This window comes from Hemiscyllium ocellatum, chromosome 25 (genome assembly GCF_020745735.1).
Source record: "Hemiscyllium ocellatum isolate sHemOce1 chromosome 25, sHemOce1.pat.X.cur, whole genome shotgun sequence".
In the NCBI taxonomy this organism is placed as follows: Eukaryota; Metazoa; Chordata; class Chondrichthyes; order Orectolobiformes; family Hemiscylliidae; genus Hemiscyllium; species Hemiscyllium ocellatum.
Window position 1 is genome coordinate 14,002,185 of NC_083425.1, and position 20,448 is coordinate 14,022,632.

A 20,448-nucleotide genomic window follows, 5' to 3' on the forward strand; every position below is an offset into this window, starting at 1 on the left:
CTTCTGAGATCAGTTTCTATTTTCTGTTTCTCTAATCAGTTATGGGGTTGCTGACGAGAAACATTTTGTAGAATAACTTCAGACAAGACCAACAGACATCATTCACTTTGGTTTCCATTTATTTTACATTATTTAAAATAAACCATTGTAAAGTAGACGACAGCCCTTGGATTTAAGATGAATTGATGTATTTGAGCACTCTGATCACCAAAATATCACCATCCATTCTAATGGCAGTTGAGATTGATCAATTGATTTTAAATTAATGGGTTTTTTTGTTTAAGTTAGTTCCAGTATCAATTACTCTGTTTAAAAATAAATAGTGACTAATAATAAACAAGGTTCATTTTTCCTTCTCTCTCTCTGTTCTATTCCAGTGTTAATGATAACAGTATCCACGTTTAGCTAGCTGCAAAGTTAATTATTTGCAACAAAATGAGTTGTCACAGTAACCTGCATTGAAATACCAATTAAAGAACACATCAGGGACTGACAAGTTTTCAGTTACTGTTTCAGGGCCAGTAATTGAGGATTGTGGGTATTGAACTATGCTGAAAAGCTCCTGTGTGGTCCTTTGATTAAGGCATGGCACTCAATTAGAAAAAGTTATTTAAAAATGTATGCTCTGATATTTATTTTTTAAAATAATGAAGTACATTAGGTACAACATCTTTGGGAGGGGATAGAGGTGGATGTTTTTTCATGGATTCTGTTCACTTTTGTGATTGCTAGAAGGCATGTTTGCATTGGACAGGAGATGAAAGGTTAATTCAGTTTGGTTGTTGGCTCATATGAAAAACATGCTAGGTTCAAGAGTACTGAACCAGTCCCTCTGCCACAGTCAAAATGCAACAGAAGTTCCAACAGGGCTTTTTGCATTATTTGAAATAGTGCAGCAAATTTCAATTTGCAAATGAGAGAAAAGTGCTACTGTTAGTAGACCCAACAGCATTATGAAAACCCCTCTATCTCCAACTGAAAGTACAAGCGTAGAAGAAAGAATGGACTAGCCTTGACTGTAACATGTCCGACCAGCTTAATGAGTTGCCCAGAATTGCATGAGGACAAAACACTGGAGATTACACCCAACGTTGGTCAACAGCTTAGAGAAGCAGGAGAGAAAATTTGCAAGAGGTGAGGCACGTCGGGGAATGGAGCGTTAACTTCAGACCTGCAGATTTTCAAAGAGTTTTCTTGGTGATTTGCCCTGTTCCCTACAAGCAAGTTGCTTTGAAGCAATGAACTGGCGTGTATCCTCTTGCCTGCTGTTCTCCTTGTCACTGTCCACACATGCCCCATTGTCATTTTCAAAATAGCAGCGCCGACAGGTTGCTCGGTACATGTCTGTTCCACCAATCACTTCAACCTGTCAAGACAAAAGAAGGTATTACATTAAATCATAAAGGGGAGAAAAGGAGTCCAAAAGAACTGAATACAGGTAACATCTTGCAGCAGAAATCATTTGTTATTTTAAAATGTCACACCCATTCTGTTAGGATATGAAGTTGACTTCAGTTCCTCCCCATGCCATAATTCCAATGGCCCATTGCTGATTTTTATCTCTCAATCCATTTGAGCTCCTACAGAATAAAATCCATCATTCAATCGACTCAGTATCTAATAACCTTTGCCTGAAAGTCTGAAGAGATTCTTTTATTTAGTTTTGGCTCAGTTCATGGTACTTTTGCCTCTGTGCTGCAATGGGATTTGAAACCCACAAACCTTCATTTCAAAGAGCAAGCGGCTGTCCTTTGGGGACATCAAACAGAGTCCCCTTGCCTGCTTTCTCAGGTGGCTGCAAAAGATCCCATGACACTATCTGGAAGGGTAGGAGGGCTTCTAGCACCCTGGTCAATATGTATACCTCAACTTCACCATGAAAAATAGATTAGCTATATAACAACAATAGCTAGATAGAGTTTGCTGTGCTCAAAATGTCTGTCCCCTCCATCAGAACAATCAGCACATTTCAGAAGTACCTTCATTGACTGTAAAATGCTTGGAATCACCTTAGTCATGAAAAGGTGCTACACAAATGTAAGTCTTTTTCCAATTTCGTCTTCCTTCATGCTGCAAGTTTTGACCTTGGCACACTAACAGCAAGCATTCCCTTTCTTTGTTATCCATTGGCTGACAGATTCAGGTGAGAGTTCGTCAAGCTTCCCCTGAACCAGGAGCTGCAATCACTGCTTCAAACTCAGCCAGCAGGAAGCCAATGGGAGTCAATGATTTCTCCAGACCTGTTCCCTAACAGAAAGTCACATTCGTTGACTCCTTTCCTCCCATCTCAAACATATGTTAACCCTCCAATCAAACTCTTGAATGTCTCTGTCACACACCTGTTCTATTCTAATTCTGATTGCTTGTTCACCCCTTGTTAAATTCTTGCTTTGGTACTAAAACCAGGTTTTATTTTTCCTCCCATGATGCCATTGAAAACATCTTGACACAGTTACCCTGTACTAAAGATGCTATGCCAACAACTTATACAATATTTTAGAGGAGCTAACAGTTCACCCAAAGAAAAAGTTAAACTGAAATATTCTGTCTAAACCGGTTTTATTTACGCAGTTAAAGCTTCTACTCATAGGTCACCTCCATGTCAGTGTGTTTATGGCTGCATTAGTTTCCTCTCTCTTACAAGTAATTGGCTAGTCAACTGACACTTGACTGAATTGCCAAATGGCTGAATAAATTGTCACTAAATCTCTTAAAGCCCCTACAATGGCTCAGTGAGTCTGAACAATCTGAAATCAAACCTTAGAAACCAAAGAGTGCAATATCTGTACCAAAACAACAGACCTCAGCTGAGGAGTTAAGGGAATCTGGGACTAGAATTGCACTGCTGGGATACAGGAGACGATACTCACTCACGTGGATTGTGAACAATGCTGGGATCAAACTTGGAACCCCCTGTTATGATCTGGGGTCATAAATAACAAGTGGCCAATTGGCAAGATGATAGATGACACCTGGCAGTTCCCTCTATAGCGGGATAGATCTCTCAGGAAGGGAAGAGAGCAAAGTACAGATTAAGAAAGTGGGAGATAGACAAACACGTACCTCTTTTTCACTCCCCAGTCTCTTGGTATAAGCAGCTTCCCTGTAGCACTCCATGCATACAGCGCTCAGTTTTACTACACTTTCCGCCAGGGGGACGAGATTCAGAATGTTGCCAAAAGCCTGGAGAAACAAATGGAATTGCTCAGACTCAAAGGGAAAATAATTAAATAGGATTTTGCTCTTACACATATTGTTGCTGTGCCACATCAAACTGACCTCGTGCCATTTGAAGTGACAAATTAGTTATTTCTCGCTGCCACACAGCAATAATGCTGCTTCCTTACTCTCACTGCAATCAGGAAAGACAACTCCAAGTTAATTCCAGAAGTTGAGAATTGCAGGGCAAGGAGACAGGCATACATGTGGTAGAGAAGATTTACCAGGATTGTACTGAGAGGATTCAACTATAAAGGAATCTCAATTATTTGAATATTAATTATCCGAAGGAGATCTCACGATCCCAATAGAAACATTAAATTAAAGGGGGTGTTCAGTGTTGGGGAAGGTCAGGAACAGGGGCAGATGGATGGATGGGGTGTTGGACGGAGTTGTGGTGGGGGGCTCACGTGCGATGTGCTGCTGCCAAGTCTCCTGAACGGGGAACGGACTTAACAGAAAATTCTGAGACCCAGAGGAAAGGCATTGAATCAGTTAACCGAATAATCAATTATCTGAACAGAATAGTGCCTGCCCATCTCGTTCAGATAATAGAGGTTCCTCTGTACATGGGAAGACTTTGTCAAGTTGGAACCATACTCTCCTGCACTAACAATTTTCAAGGGATCCTTAAACAATGATGTATTCAGATAGAATAGATGGAGTGTCAGGAAGGTCAAGCATTGGAGGTCACAGGTTTGAGGGTGTTCCAGAAAATCTGATGGAAAGAAAAGGAAACTACTTTGATGGTGCAAGTTTTTGATGACCTGGAATGCATTGCTGGAAAGATGGGGAAGCAACATCGAGTGAATTGGCTAAATTGTTACGGCCCAGACTCTTACCCAGTCCTCCACCGGTCACAATAAAGTTTGAGCATATGTTATATTCCTTCGTCTCCGCCGCATCTGCTCCCAGGAGGACCAATTCCAACACCGCAAAATTTCTACCTCCTGCCCAAAATCCACAAACCTGCCTGCCCCGGCCGACCCATTGTCTCAGCCTGCTCCTGCCCCACCGAACTCATCTCCCAATACCTCGACACGGTCCTGTCCCCTTTAGTCCAAGAACTCCCCACCTACGTTCGGGACACCACCCACGCCCTCCACCTCCTCCAGGATTTTCGCCTCCCCGGTCCCCAACGCCTTATTTTCACTATGGACATCCAGTCCCTGTACACCTCCATCCCCCATCACGAAGGACTCAAAGCCCTCCGCTTCTTCCTTTCCCGCCGCACCAACCAGTACCCTTCCACTGACACCCTCCTTCGACTGACTGAACTGGTCCTCACCCTGAATAACTTCTCTTTTCAATCCTCCCACTTCCTCCAAACTAAAGGAGTTGCCATGGGCACCCGCATGGGCCCCAGCTATGCCTGCCTCTTCGTAGGATATGTGGAACAATCCATCTTCCGCAACTACACTGGCACCACCCCCCACCTTTTCCTCCGCTACATCGATGACTGTATCGGCGCTGCCTCGTGCTCCCACGAGGAGGTTGAACAGTTCATCAACTTTACTAACACCTTCCATCCCGACCTGAAATTCACCTGGACTGTCTCAGACTCCTCCCTCCCCTTCCTAGACCTTTCCATTTCTATCTCGGGCGACCGACTCAACACAGACATCTATTACAAACCGACTGACTCCCACAGCTACCTGGACTACACCTCCTCCCACCCTGAACCCTGTAAAAACGCCATCCCATATTCCCAATTCCTTCGTCTCCGCCGCATCTGCTCCCAGGAGGACCAATTCCAACACCGCACAGCCCAGATGGCCTCCTTCTTCAAGGACCGCAGATTCCCCCCAGACGTGATCGACGATGCCCTCCACCGCATCTCCTCCACTTCCCGCTCCTCCGCCCTTGAGCCCCGCTCCTCCAACCGCCACCAAGACAGAACCCCACTGGTTCTCACCTACCACCCCACCAACCTCCGCATACAACGTATTATCCGCCGCCATTTCCGCCACCTCCAAACGGACCCCACCACCAAGGATATATTTCCCTCCCCTCCCCTATCAGCGTTCCGCAAGGACCACTCCCTTCGTGACTCCCTTGTCAGATCCACACCCCCCACCAACCCAACCTCCACCCCCGGCACCTTCCCCTGCAACCGCAGGAAATGTAAAACTTGCGCCCACACCTCCACACTCACTTCCCTCCAAGGCCCCAAGGGATCCTTCCATATCCGCCACAAGTTCACCTGTACCTCCACACACATCATCTATTGCATCCGCTGCACCCGATGTGGCCTCCTCTATATTGGTGAGACAGGCCGCTTACTTGCGGAACGCTTCAGAGAACACCTCTGGGCCGCCCGAACCAACCAACCCAATCACCCCGTGGCTCAACACTTTAACTCCCCCTCCCACTCCACCGAGGACATGCAGGTCCTTGGACTCCTCCACCGGCAGAACACAACTACACGACGGCTGGAGGAGGAGCGCCTCATCTTCTGCCTGGGAACCCTCCAACCACAAGGTATGAATTCAGATTTCTCCAGCTTCCTCATTTCCCCTCCCCCCACCTTGTCTCAGTCGGTTCCCTCAACTCAGCACCGCCCTCCTAACCTGCAATCCTCTTCCTGACCTCTCCGCCCCCACCCCACTCCGGCCTATCACCCTCACCTTGACCTCCTTCCACCTATCCCACCTCCATCGCCCCTCCCCCTAGTCCCTCCTCCCTACCTTTTATCTCAGCCTGCTTGGCTCTCTCTCTTATTCCTGATGAAGGGCTTATGCTCGAAACGTCGAATTCTCTATTCCTGAGATGCTGCCTAACCTGCTGTGCTTTGACCAGCAACACATTTGCAGCATATGTTATATTAGACTGCATAAAACTTAGGATGGGAAACAAGTCAGATTACCCTAAGTAACAAGCAATAAACTAATCTAATAAAAATCAGAATAATAAAGATTATTAACTAAACATTTAAATTCCAAACATATACAACGACCCTTCTTGAAAAATAACACACATAAACCATGTCAATGTGGGGGGAGAATTAAAATAACACACTGCAGTGTTATTTTAAAGATAATTTCAGAGATGAATCATTCAAATTGTTCCAAATGCTGATCTGTAGCCAAAGTCACTTTCAAACACTTCAACCCCAGGGCATCAATATGGACTTCAACAGTTTCCTCATTTCCCCTTCCCCCACCTCACCCTAGTTCCTAACTTCCAGCTCAGCACTGTCCCCATGACTTGTCCGGACTTGTCCTACCTGCCTATCTCCTTTTCCACCTATCCACTCCACCCTCCCCCCGCCCCTGACCTATCACCTTCATCCCCTCCCCCACTCACCTTTTGTACTCTATGTTACTTTCTCCCCACCCCCACCCTCCTCTAGCTTATCTCTCCAGGCTTCAGGCTCTCTGCCTTTATTCCTGATGAAGGGCTTTTGCCCGAAATGTCGATTTTGCTGCTCCTCCAGCCTCACTGATCCAGAAACTGGTTTCCAGCACCTGCAGTCATTGTTTTTACCCCAAAGTCACTTTCCACACAAGCTACTGCCATTTGAAACTCTTCCCGGATCAGTTCTGGTTGGCTGAATTCACTTTATCTGGACAGAGTGAGGGTACATTCTGAAGTCTCCTGAAGGAACTCTTCACTTGTGGCGATGAGATCTTTGAAAACTAACTGGAATTTTGAGGAGAGGAGCTTCGAGTGGAGAGAGCGAGTGCAAGTCTGTGAGCAAGAGGAGTTGTCATACTGTTGTTGAAATCCAACTTCTTTACTGTAACCATTAGCTGGATCAAGTGACCTTTCAGAAAGCACTGCAGACTGTCACTTCAGCTGAGCAGCTTGTTTCTCTTTCCCATAAAAGCAACATTTTCCCCAGTTAAAGATAATACGTCCAGTCAATGACATTCAGGATGAACATTTTAGAGAACACAGTCCCATAATAATATACACAAAGAAAAGTGCAGGGATATTGGGAATAGGTAGAGGAGCGATAGGTCATTTGGAAAGGTGGCAGACTGTCAGGGCAGCATGATTCTGTATTTCTCACATCACCACTTGTTCTGATTTGGAGGTGCTGGTGTTGGACCGGGGTGTACCAAGTTAAAAATCACACAACGTAACTCCGAAAGCTAGTGCTTCCAAATAAACCTGTTGGACTATAACCTGGTGTTGTGTGATTTTTAACTCACCACTTGTTCTGAACATTTTAAATGCGATGCCCCTCCCACCCACTTCAATATTGATGGGGAGGAGCTGGTGTTGCACACAGCTAAAAAAAAATCACAATACCAGGTTAGAGTCCAACAGGTTTATGTGGAAGCACTAGCTTTTGTAGTACCCTAAAAGCTAGTGCTTCCAAATAAACCTGTTGGGACTGTAACCTAGTATTGTGTGATTTTTAACTCCCTTCAACATTACTATTCCTGCACCAGTGATTAATGATAGTACCTCTAGTGATGAAACCAGTATATCTATCCTCAGTGCAATAATCCGTGTGGGAGGGGGACTACCCTTTGCTTAAAAGCGTGGGGAAGGTCAGGAACTCAACAGAAATTCTTAAGTGGTTATGCAATCTATTTCAGATGAAAGCATTGCTTCTTTGTCCAAGGTAAAAAAAAATTAATGGCAGTTTGTTTGTTATAAAAGAAGTGGCTATACAATTGGATACACATCACACAACTCCAACAGGATACACTCATTTGGCTGCACTATGTACAGTTGTTTTTTTTCCTCATGGGTTCCACTCACTTTCCTTTGGAAAGTTCCATCCAATGCTGCCACAATCACAGTTTTTCCCTTGTTAGCCATTTCCTCAGCAAATTCGACACAGTCTGGAAACTAGAGAGAGAGGCAGCTTCAGCACCATGTTCTGAAATAGCACCTTTCTTCAGATTCACGAGGAATTGAGCAACATAATCAACACTAACTCGCATTTACAATAATAGGAACGCATCACTGGAACACATCCTCTGACACTTTACAGAAGGGCAATCAATTCTAATTTGTCAGCCTTTAAATCCATGAATCTCCTATAGAGTTATGAAGGGACATTATTAATAACTCAGTAAGCCTAGTGTTGTACTGAACCAGCAAGAGGAGGAAGATTCACGAGAACGGTCCCAGGAATGAAAAGCTTAACATACGAGGAATGCTTGATGACTTTGGGTTTGTACTCAATGGAGTTTAGAAGGATGAGGGGGATCTAATTGAAACATACAGAATATTGAATGGCCTGCACAAAGTAGGTGTTGGGAAGAGGTTTTCATTGGTCAGACAGACAAGGACTAATGAAACCTTAGAGTAAAGGGGAGACCTTTTAGAATGGAGATAAGGGGAACCCTCTTCAGGCAAAGAGTGGTGAATCTATGGAGCTGCCTGCTCCAGAAGGCTCTGGAGGCCAGGTCATTGAGTATATTTAAGACTGAGAGAGATTGAGTATCAAGGGGGAGAGAAAGCGGGAGAATGGGGTCAAGAAACTTATCAGCTATGATTGAATGACAGAGCAGCAGACTTGATGGGCTGAATGGCCTAATTTCTGCTCCAAGTCTATGGTCTTATGATTCTTGTTCTGTAATGAGTTGTTTAATCTAAGCTATGAAAAGTGTGCAACAGCTTCAGCATCCCAACTAGAGAGTTCTGGGAAGGGATGGTGATGGGTCAAAGATAAAGAAACCATGTCAAGTGCACGGCTGGGAACAGTCTGTTGGTGGATATCAGCTGAGAAAAGCATTGGATTATCCAGTGCTATTTTATAGAGGAGGAGGAACCCAGTGTTCATTATCATCAGGTTTATATTTGGGAAAGACACCAGGAAGGCTACTGAACCACATTTCTGTACAGGAGAGCACCCTGAAAAGCTTTACAATTCCTTCAAGTTCTTGAAAGCAGCAAATGTTTTACTGTCCAAGATTAGTCAATTAAAAGAGGGATTTATCCAGGTATTAGCATTCAGTGCAAAGACTCAGACCAGCTTGGATTTCTCAGTACACAGGTCCGAAGGGCCTGTTTCTACACTGTAAGTAATCTAATCTAATTTCAAGTAAAGAACCACAATGGGCTACACTTACAAACTGTCCTTCATCAATTCCAATAACTGCAGATTTCAACGCTTCTTGAGTAATCTCGCTCAGCTTTGTGGCAGGAACTGCTTGCATTGTAAACCTGGGAGATAAAAGAACAAAACATCAGCAGCTTTTATAAATGAAAGTCTAGGAATAATGGAACATCACATCAATAACTTCATTTCTGGACCCCGCTGAGTACATGCCATTAAAGAGGATGGCAAATTACAAAAGTGCACAATCAGCACACAGAAATCCGTTCAAAACTTAAAGCCTTCCTCAGTTTGGCTTACAGCAGGGTAAAACAAAATAGGCAGGGAAGTGCAGCTTGGCATTTTCTGCAATTGCACTGAACTATTAATTGTGTTTTACACAGAGATAAACAATTGGAACCTGTAACATATGAGGCCTGCACACTATCGATGGTTCCAATACTCTGCACATATACCACCATTTGGATGCATAAGTGTCGCTGACTGCTCGCTACTGAACCCAAGAGTTACTTGGCAACCTTTCGAAGGCTGAGGGATTTGAGGTGGTGAGTTGAAAGGCAATGCAGACATTATCGGAGGCTGCTGAATTCAAACATAATGAGGTCAGCATCAAAAGAGAAGGCTGCTGTCACACAGGGAGGATGTAAACACAAAACAAATCTCAAGGCACTGATGAGAATAGAAAGATTATTTTGTAGTCATGGCAGTTCTGAATGGTGCACTGTCTCATGGTCAGCCTGAATGAGGGAAATCAAAGAACACACGAGGTTTGAGGGCACAAGAACGTCATTCAATATTGCAGCAGGAAACATATGATATCCATTGATTCATTTAACCGCAACTCCTTCTTGAAATCATACAATGACCTCAATTGCTTTCTGTAATGGTGAATTCCACAGGCTCGCCACCATCTGAGAGAAGAAATTTCTCCTTATCTCAATCTTATGTTGTTTACCCCGTCTCCTAGACTGTGATCCTTGGCTCTGGACTCCTGGCCATTAGGAACACTCTTCCTCTATCTACCGTCTAGCCCTGCTGAGAATTTTTAAGTTTCTACAAGATCCCCCATATTATTCGGAGCTCCACTGATTAGATCCTAACCAATTTAACTTCTCATGTGTCAGTCTTGCTATCCCAGAAATCCACTCTGATGAGAAGCATTGTTTGGCGTTCATGATAAAGAGATAGAGGTACACTTGTAGACTGGAAAGTTCAATGAGATAAGACGCATGATACAAGTCAACCATACAGCAGAGTTGCCGAAAAGGATAACAGGAATGGGAAACCATTGAATGGATATATGGATGGAGTGCCAAATAAATATATTATTGCCAAGGCAAAAAGGGAGTGCACCAAAAGCTAGTTTTCTTGGATAAAGTAAATTAAACCTGAGATTAAATTTAGAAGGCAGCTGTAGACTAGCATTTAACAGAAAAGCAACAGAATGTAGTACTTGGAAGTAAAATGTTTATAAAGGGTGTTCTCCAAGACAGAGGAGTCCAAAATTAGATGGAACGGTTTTAAGGTGAGAGGGGAAAGATTTAAAAGGGACTGAAGGGGCAACTGTTTCACACAGAGGGTGGTGCATGTATGGAACAAGCTGCCAGAAAAAGTCTTGAATATGCATACAATTATAATATTTAAACGTCTTCTGCTGTGTGGATAGATAAGAAGGGCTTAGAGCAAATACTGGCAAATGAGACTCGATTAATTTAAGATGTCTAGTCGGCACAGACAAATTGGACCAAAAGTTCTATTTCTGTGCTGCACAACTCTATCACTTTAAAGCCGAATAACCAATAACTGTAAATTGAAACAAACAAGCAAAAACAGAAATTGCTGGAGAAATGGCAGAGAGGAAACAAAGTTAACAATGAATCATAGAGACGTAGGACAGAAACAGAGCCTTCGGTTCAACTCGTTCATGCAGAACAGATCTCCTAAATTAATCTCACTGCATTTGCCAGCACGTGACCAATCCTGTGACCCTTCTTCAGAAGAAAATTAATTTTCAAGGCCTTGAAAGAGAAGGAGGTAGAGTAAGGCAGGGAATTGCAGGATTAGGAAACAGACGGTATGGTCACTTTCAATGGAGCCAAAGGAGGAACAGACAAGTGAGTTCTACATTGTGCGAGGAGAAGTGGCCAGGATTTGGTAGTGAGTAGAGAGGAGAGATTGTAGAGCTATCGGATACTAACGGTGGAGAGGAGAGGTCGTTAAGAGACTTGAATGCATGAAAATACATATTAAGAGTGAACAACAATAGAGAACAAAAAAAAACAAATTAGGTTAGTTCGGACATGGCTGATAGCTAACTGGGAACAGAGGATGTGATATAACAAATAGATTTTGGACAAGCTGAAGTTTGAAATGTAGATAACCGGAGACCAGCGGAGGTACCAGTAGAAAAGACAATCATGGAGGTGACAAAACATAGACACTACCTCAGCTTGACAAGGGGTCACTGGACCCAAAGCATTGACTCAGCTCTCTACCCCTAGATGCTGCCAGATCTGCTGAGTTTCTCTAGCAGTTTCTGTTTTTGTTTCATCACCTCAGTGGCAGGTCTGCAAACAAATCAGAAGCTTGGTTTACGGATGAACAGTTTCTCAATGACCTGCCTGAAGCAGACAACAGCTGGAAGGAGAGAATTGAACCATTAGCAATGATGCAGAGGTTGTGGACAAAAGTGATCACTTTGATCTCAATGTGAAATTGCAAGGGATTGCATAACCCAAATTCCAATCTTGGTTGGAGCAGCCCCTGGTCAGAGGTGATACAATATGGTCGCACATTGCCATATCTCTAATCGCTGCACTAACAGAATTAGCTTACCTGATCCAGTGAGCTCTCAAGTTAGCACAATTATAGCTTTGAGAAGGAGGTAACCCAAGGGAACAGGGTTTATTTTGAACAAAGAATTGTACAAACCAATATAGAAGGAGTTCTGTACAAACAGCAGTTGCAGATGTGAGAAAGAGACAGTTTGATAAATGTCTGAGAACAGCTGCAAATGTGTTGCTGGTCAAAGCACAGCAGGTTAGGCAGCATCTCAGGAATAGAGAATTCGACGTTTCGAGCATAAGCCCTTCATCAGGAATAAGAGAGAGAGAGCCAAGCCGGCTGAGATAAAAGGTAGGGAGGAGGGACTAGGGGGAGGGGCGATGGAGGTGGGATAGGTGGAAGGAGGTCAAGGTGAGGGTGATAGGCCGGAGTGGGGTGGGGGCGGAGAGGTCAGGAAGAGGATTGCAGGTTAGGAGGGCGGTGCTGAGTTGAGGGAACCGACTGAGACAAGGTGGGGGGAGGGGAAATGAGGAAGCTGGAGAAATCTGAATTCATACCTTGTGGTTGGAGGGTTCCCAGGCGGAAGATGAGGCGCTCCTCCTCCAGCCGTCGTGTAGTTGTGTTCTGCCGGTGGAGGAGTCCAAGGACCTGCATGTCCTCGGTGGAGTGGGAGGGGGAGTTAAAGTGTTGAGCCACGGGGTGATTGGGTTGGTTGGTTCGGGCGGCCCAGAGGTGTTCTCTGAAGCGTTCCGCAAGTAAGCGGCCTGTCTCACCAATATAGAGGAGGCCACATCGGGTGCAGCGGATGCAATAGATGATGTGTGTGGAGGTACAGGTGAACTTGTGGCGGATATGGAAGGATCCCTTGGGGCCTTGGAGGGAAGTGAGTGTGGAGGTGTGGGCGCAAGTTTTACATTTCCTGCGGTTGCAGGGGAAGGTGCCGGGGGTGGAGGTTGGGTTGGTGGGGGGTGTGGATCTGACAAGGGAGTCACGAAGGGAGTGGTCCTTGCGGAACGCTGATAGGGGAGGGGAGGGAAATATATCCTTGGTGGTGGGGTCCGTTTGGAGGTGTCTGAGAACAGACAGCCTGAAGTTTTTAGCAAGCATTAAAAGAAAAACAGATCCCACAATAACTGAGACAAATGATTAGAGTGGGATTATGTTTTTACAAAACATAGATCAGACAAGTTCAATGAGCTGTGAAAGCAATTTAGTTTTAGTCTTATTAAGTGAAAAAGATGTTGTTTTATTAGGTAAAAGAATTAGTCAGAGTAGGGCAGTAAATGTCGTATCAGAAGACAGCATGGGACTAGAATGTGTTATAACAGCTGCAAGATAGAAGAGCAATGTCTACCTGACTCTCCAAGGTCAGGTGCTCACAAATAATTTGCTGAAGAGTACTAAGAACAGATGTAAACATAAAACTTTACATGTAACTAACTTTATCTCATAACTAATGTTATGAATCTTTTAGCAATGAGTAAGAACTAACCCCTTTTTGTATCTCCTGTGATTAGGACAGTAGGGAGTATAAGATGAGTAACAGAATTTGATAGGGATATCAAGGAATAAAATGGATAACAGAATCCAAGCAACCCTTGGGGACAAACAGGTCTGGGAAAGGTCTGAAAGAGAGTATAACCATTAACTTTGGAATGTGAATTAATGGGATACATTGTAAGATTCCAAGGCCTGATGATTACAATAATTGGTAAACATCATGAGGCCATGGGAAACCTAGGGCTGCCCATCACTGGTCAGGTATTTCACAGGATTGGATGTATAGATTAAAGGAGAAGGAACAAGGACAATATTGCGTGTAATTATAGTAATAAGAAATATATAAAAATGCTATATCTTACTGGAGAAACGAGAGCATCATTGGCTTCTCTTCTGATCGGAGTAGTTAAAAAGGTGACTGAGTACATGTTGAAGGCCAGGTTCAGACTGGTCTCTAACCTTTCCCACACGTTTGGTAAAGATCTCAAACAAAGATCAATTGTACTTCTGAACACAGAATTCGAGACAGGTCTTTGGTATCTCTCCCCAACGGATGGTATTGCCAAGGGGCAGAGTGTAGATGAAGAGAAGGTGGCTTCAGAGAGCTGTGTAAGTTGGGAACAGAAACCATTCTGGGGATTCTCTCGCATTTATTAAATGAGAGCAATTATAACAGTCTGGACAAGAGATGCCATGCCATGCGAGATAGCCAATTTTTTCATCTTCAGAGAGATTTTCTCAAGGACTACATGAATGAGTTTCTTTTTCATTCTCACTAACTCCTCTATTGGGTGATGAGGTTACATGGTGGATTTGCATTGTATTTTTCACTGCTGACGTTTTTCTTTGGATAGAAAAGTTCAAATACAGCCCTTTTTAAAAATTAATTTCAAGTAATTCATAGTCTGCAGCGTTCTTTGGCCTTGTTCTGCTAATTTCAAGTTTTTTTTATCCTCAATATTCTGTCTAAAATGAATAAGTCAGGATACAGACTTCAAAAAGGTCCAACTATACCACTAGGGGAATCCATACAAATTAATTGTGCAGCACCAAGTAACCATCAGATCACAAATAATGTAATTCACATTTTCCCAAGCACCTCCTCACCTGATCTGAACTTTAATGAGGTAGAGATTGGACTGACCAAAGAACATTATTCTTTTGCAGGATTAGCTTTTGGAAGCAAGTTGAAATTGACATTTACCAGACAACAACTCCCTCTCGGAGACTTGAATCCCCTGCCAATAACCAGCTGCTGCTTCGTGGGCCCAGTCCCCAATTGCGTGCACCTTTTGCAAATGTTCTCCATTTCTCAGCTCGCTTCAAATGGGCATCCTGCAAATGCAGCCTGAAGCGGTCACTGTCACAAGGCAAAAGGTCTGCCAGGTTCTCCAACCCCAGCATGAGGGGGCAGCTGGGTCCATATTCGCATGAGGTTGGGTCCATATTGGCATTTCTGGCATGCCCTGATCCCAGCCTGATTGATAAGTTTGCAATCACCTTCCCTCCCATTTTTCTCCTCAGTCCCATTGGAAATGGTGCAGCCAAAACTCTCCTGCATTGTGGCACCAGGACAGCCAAAAAAACTGGTCTGGTTCCACCAATCATAGATTTTCTCTTTCCTGTGCTTACTGCTCCTCCCTCACACTCACTGTTCCTCCAATCAAACTCTATTATTTTCCCACTCCCAATGAGATGTAGCGCAAATAATAAAGGAGGGAAATCTTACTGTTTTTTTAAAAACCACCATATTTGCTTTTTTGTTTGCAGACGTCAGGTCTCTAGAGTACATTCGTTCAGTGCTCATGCAGATTTTAAAAACCGAAGAAGGGGGTGGTTGATTGTACTAAAGATCAACTTCTCAACAGAGAAAAGAAACCAAGGAAGGAAGGAAAGGAATAGGCGAGAAATTAATCAAACGATTGGAAGAGTAGAGGATTAGACGCAAACAAAAATCAGTCAGCTGAGAAATGTCGTGAATAAACAAAAAAAAAACCCAAACGATTGCGGATGCTGGAAGCTCTGAAGAAGGGTCACTAGATCTAAAACATTAGTTCTGCTTTTTCTCTACGGATGCTGACTGACTTGTTGAGTTTTGCCAGCAATTTCAGTTTTTGTTTGATTTCCTGCATCTTCAGTTCTTTGGGGTTTTGTTTCGTTTAACTTCAGGTTGTGGCTACCTGACTGTGAGAAAATTTCAATGAACTTAAAATTAGTTCAGAGGTGATTAATAAGATCAGGAGTGTGGACGTTTCCGCCATTTAATAAGATTATGGTTGATTTGATTGCAGCCTTAACTCCACTTTCCTGTCTGGCCCCATGACCCTTGACTGTTGTAGATCAAAACCCTCATGTAACCCTCATACTCAATGAACCTGAATCCACTTCTTGCTGGGGAAAGACATGTCCACAAATGTAATAGGATCAAAATTCGGACCAGCAGTTAACCACAACCACATATCACACAAACTACAGAGAGTTAATTCAATGGTTAGTTCAAAAGTCTCACCAAAGTTATTCCTTGGAAGGCAAATGAGGGAATTTACAAGCAATAATCATTTGGTGGGTATTAGCTAGTGAAATGGCAGCTCAGTGAGATTGTGTGGATTACCTGGGAATGAGCGACTTCTTAAGAAAGTACCTACGTAGTTCAAAGGAATGACTGCTCAGAACAGTCATAGCAGCGTTAGCAAGTGTTTCTTGTCACTTACAGAGGGCATGAAATAAGCTGAAATTTGCAGTAAACTCCTTGCTAACAGTTAAATAATAAACATGAGCTCTGGGTAAATATAGATTACAGTACCCACTTAGTGCTGCAACTCTCATTTATCAGACTCACTTGTCATGTGTAGCCAGATCCTCTTTACTATATCGAATATCCTTTGCATACTTTACCACGAGACATTGGTACTGAGCAATCTGAAACCTTCTCACCCGGCGCATTAGTTCTGTGCTGCAGTGGAAAGAGAAAATAAGTTCCATCAGAGCTACACGTTGTGGCGTTGACTCCTGAAGAAATCTGTGCTGAAACTGCACGGAAGTGTTCTCAATCTTCATCAAAGAGAGAATCCCCCCCCTCCCCCAGAACTTCCAAAAGAGGCAGCTAATCAACCTCCCTCTAAACAAAGCAGGTGAGATTCAGAGCCGACTCAGCATGGGAAAAGAAATAGCAGGGGCAAAGTTTAACAGGCAACCCACCACCGAAAACACTCAATTCTCAAAATATCGAGCAGTAGGTCACCCAATTCTGAAGTCAAGCCTCGTTCTAACAGCTTGAACTAATTGTTAATCTCTATATATACACACAATGATCTTTATATCTTTGGTGCTTATAATCCACTCTCCTGCTTTCTAAAAGGAGATGGAATATAAAGCTATACAGTTACTAATAATATGGGTCAGTGATGTCATTCTAGATTTGTAAAACTTTTGAACATGCTGTTTTCGGTGCATATGATAACTTAACAGTTGATTTATTTGAAGATTTTAATCATAATCTCATCAACTAACAAATGGTTTGTTTTTGTGTGCTATTTTTCTGCATGCTATTTGTCATGAGAGAGAAAACTGGTTTGGAAATGCAGGTTTGGAAACGGATGGTAAATGAAAGTTTCAGGTCACTTGTGGGATTTCCACTTCAGTCAGATGGTGATGGGTTGAACACACATTCCAAATGGACATCCCAGCGAGATACTGAGTAAGTGCTGTACTGTTGGGGGTGCTGTCTTTCCAATGAGGTGTTAAACTAATATGCAAAAATTCCACAGATGTTTTTCCATCTGACCTGAGCCCACTTGGGAAAAATGTTTTCGGATGGTCACCACATTTCTTTATTTTTCTACTGATTCTATGAAGGTAATGTTTAACTTATTTTTAAACTTTAGTTCTTATAGTACTTTGTATGCAAATAGTTTGTACCTTTAGCTACCTTTGTACCCAAGATTGTGCCATGAGTGGTAACATTAGACACTTTTCACTGTACTGGAGTACACATGACAATAAATTCTAAATCTAATGCTCTAAACTAGTTTCCATTTGTAGTTTCTCTCCCATCTCTTAATCAACTCTCCATAGTGACCTTCACCTTGCTCATGAAATGTACCTCCTGCTCTCAGAACCCCTATTCCCACTAAACTGTTGACCATCCAAGTTCCCACGCTGCTCCCACATTAGCTAGTGGCTACTGCTAAGGCAGACTGTTGCTGTTGATTAAGCATCCCTCTTTGCAAAAAACTGACCATTTACACATACCCCACTAATGTCTTTGAAAACCTGTATTCCATATCTCTCCAAAGTTCTTGAAGATGCCAAATTCTGACCCACTTTCCCAGGAATTCCATGCTTTTGGAATCCCACCAAATCAGGTTTCAGTCCCTGACATTGCATCGAGACAGCTTTTATCAAAGTCTCAAACTTACATCTTATGTGGCTTTGACAAAAGGTGAACTATTCCTCCCCATTTTTCTCAACAGGCCTGTGACACTTGTCTCCTACAAAGCTTTCTCCTCACTGGGTACACTTTGCCTGGTCCCATTCCTATGTGGTGCAAGTCTGTGAAGCACAGTTGGCTTCTTTTTCTGCTCCTGCACCACTACATTTTGTTTCCCATATCAGATTGGTCTCTGTTCCTCTCCAATATCTCTGCTACATACTGTTAAGACACCACAACCCCAAATAATCTCACTTCCACATCTACACTGAATACATCCAGCTCTACCTCATCATCAACTCTCTTCCATTGTCAGGGCTTTCCAAAGTGGGGGGGTTGAGAACCCATGCAGGGATCACAATTTGATGTTTTAGGGTCCTGACCTAAAGGTAGTGCCAGTGACCATGGAACTTCCAAGTTTTCTAAACTGCCATAATAACTTCCAAGCCATAATTTTAGGCCAGAGAACGAAAAGTTTTAGAACATAGAAAAATACAGCGCAGTACAGGCCCTTCGGCCCTCGATGTTGCACCGATCCAAGCCCACCTAACCTACACTAGCCCACTATCCTCCATATGCCTATCCAATGCCCGTTTAAATGCCCATAAAGAGGGAGAGTCCACCACTGCTACTGGCAGGGCATTCCATGAACTCACGACTCGCTGAGTAAAGAATCTACCCCCAACATCTGTCCTATACCTACCTCCCCTTAATTTAAAGCTATGCCCCCTCGTAATAGCTGACTCCATAAGTGGAAAAAGGTTCTCATGGTCAACCCTATCTAAACCCCTAATCATCTTGTACACCTCTATCAAGTCACCCCTAAACCTTCTTTTCTCCAATGAAAACAGCCCCAAGTGCCTCAGCCTTTCCTCATACGATCTTCCTACCATACCAGGCAACATCCTATTTATTTCAAACTTATTTCAGACTTTATTTCAAAATGATCAGCAAAAGCGCCTTGGAGGTTTAAGTTAAGGCTCTATACAAATGCAAGTTAATTCCTCTCAGTCAATAACTTAGATAGAATGCACAAAAAAAAGTGATCAAGATCTCCCCAAAATGTAGTAGGCAACATGTCAGGGCAGATGGAACATGGAGAGAGATTGGCAGATTTGAAACATTCAAAATTGAGAGATTGCAAAAGGATACTCTGCTCGAAGGGAGAGTAATCGCGGGGATATCCCGGTGCTGGATGTACAGCAGACAGAAGTAAAGTGTGGATTTAAATACAGTTTACTCTGATGTCTTGGTCCCGGGTAGAAGCGGGTCTGAAATTGCGGGAGAAATGCAGAGCCGGGTTCGCGGAACACAGTTTAGCGGAAACAAAGAGTTGGCGCCAACCAGCAAGGACTTCACCAACAAATCTACAGCAGAACATGTCGATCTAAAGTTCCCATTTTACAAATACGTGCAACGTTAGATCTGTTACCTTTTCCCTGAGAACATCGGTCCGAAGATGATCTGCAAATTGGAAAAAAAAAGAAACGAAACATCCTTAAGATCAATTAGCTGATAGTGGCGCCCTTTGGCGAGATGCAGGAAGTGGGATCAGAAACTTCAAAAATCAAAACGATTGCAGAAACAATGTCTCAAAAATCATACCCGCATCAAGTTCAATATCGGTCGGTTTCTGCATATTTACTACAGATTCAGAGTGGGGAAAAAAAAACAACCATTTTCAAACAATCTCTACAAAGCTGCGTATCTCCTCCCGGAGATTCTACTTAAGTTTTTAAAAAAGTGTCCTTGATTATTCTGAAGTATTAACAGCGTGTACTTTCCCCTCTTACCTGAATCTGACCCTTCACTTTACGCGGAGATGTAGGTGTGATTTCTGGGGTGTACAAACAGTTCATTGTATCAGAAAGTAAAATATACACAGTTATAGGAATATTAACTGATATAAATAGAAAGATTGCGGAGGGGGAAAAAAAAAGCAAAAAAAAAATCCCCAGAAAATGAAATAAAAGCGAAATATGGAAGAGAGACTGTCAGCTGAAAGAGAGAGACAGACAGCAGGAGAAAAGGAAGCGTTTTCAAATTTAATATCCCCGCCAAAATTGCGTCAGGAAGGGAAAGTGACAATTTGTTATCACGTGTGCTGAGCAAGCCAATAGACTTCCTTCATTGATATGTAGCTGTTCAGCTGAAACAGCGAAAAAAAACTAGAGCCAGAGATGAGATTGTAGAAGAAATACAGGTTTAAGAAAACAGGATACCAAAATGAAGTTCTTCATGTCACAACAACTGAAACATATCGTCCTCAAATCAAATAATATTACTTACACAAAGAACAATACAGCACAGGAACAGGCGCTTCGGCCCTCCAAACTTGCGCCCACACCTTTTGCCCTCCTATAATAAAACTGTCATCACTTACAGGATCCTTATCCCTCTATTCTCTTCATATTCAATGTATTCGTCCAGGTGCTTCTTGAATGCTGCTATTGGGTCTGCTTCCACCACTTCCTCTGGCGGTGTATTACAGGCA

At 43.1% G+C, this 20,448-nt stretch overlaps 1 protein-coding gene across 1 annotated transcript; it reads right to left on the reverse strand.

Annotated features, from left to right (window-relative positions):
* Positions 1 to 96: 96 nt before the first annotated feature.
* tk1 (thymidine kinase 1, soluble) lies at positions 97 to 19,949 on the reverse strand. The gene is made up of 7 exons (XM_060844477.1): positions 19,748 to 19,949; positions 19,387 to 19,418; positions 16,365 to 16,478; positions 9,255 to 9,348; positions 7,936 to 8,025; positions 3,064 to 3,183; positions 97 to 1,366 (listed from the first exon to the last, which is right to left on the reverse strand). Exons 1-7 carry the CDS (start codon positions 19,811 to 19,813, stop codon positions 1,166 to 1,168), a joined length of 717 nt encoding a protein of 238 aa, XP_060700460.1. The 5' UTR covers positions 19,814 to 19,949; the 3' UTR covers positions 97 to 1,165.
* Between the last annotated feature and the right edge of the window lie 499 nt (positions 19,950 to 20,448).

What these genes read in the sequence shown, in the direction of transcription:
- tk1 (XM_060844477.1), bottom strand. Translation starts at nt 19,813, where the DNA reads ATGAACTGTTTGTACACCCCAGAAATCACACCTACATCTCCGCGTAAA. An exon ending in GAATTGATGAAGGACAGTTT is followed by an intron (nt 8,026 to 9,254) that starts GTAAGTGTAGCC and finishes CTCTCTCTCTAG; the next exon opens with TTTCCAGACTGTGTCGAATT. An exon ending in ATGGAACTTTCCAAAGGAAA is followed by an intron (nt 3,184 to 7,935) that starts GTGAGTGGAACC and finishes TTGTTTCTCCAG; the next exon opens with GCTTTTGGCAACATTCTGAA.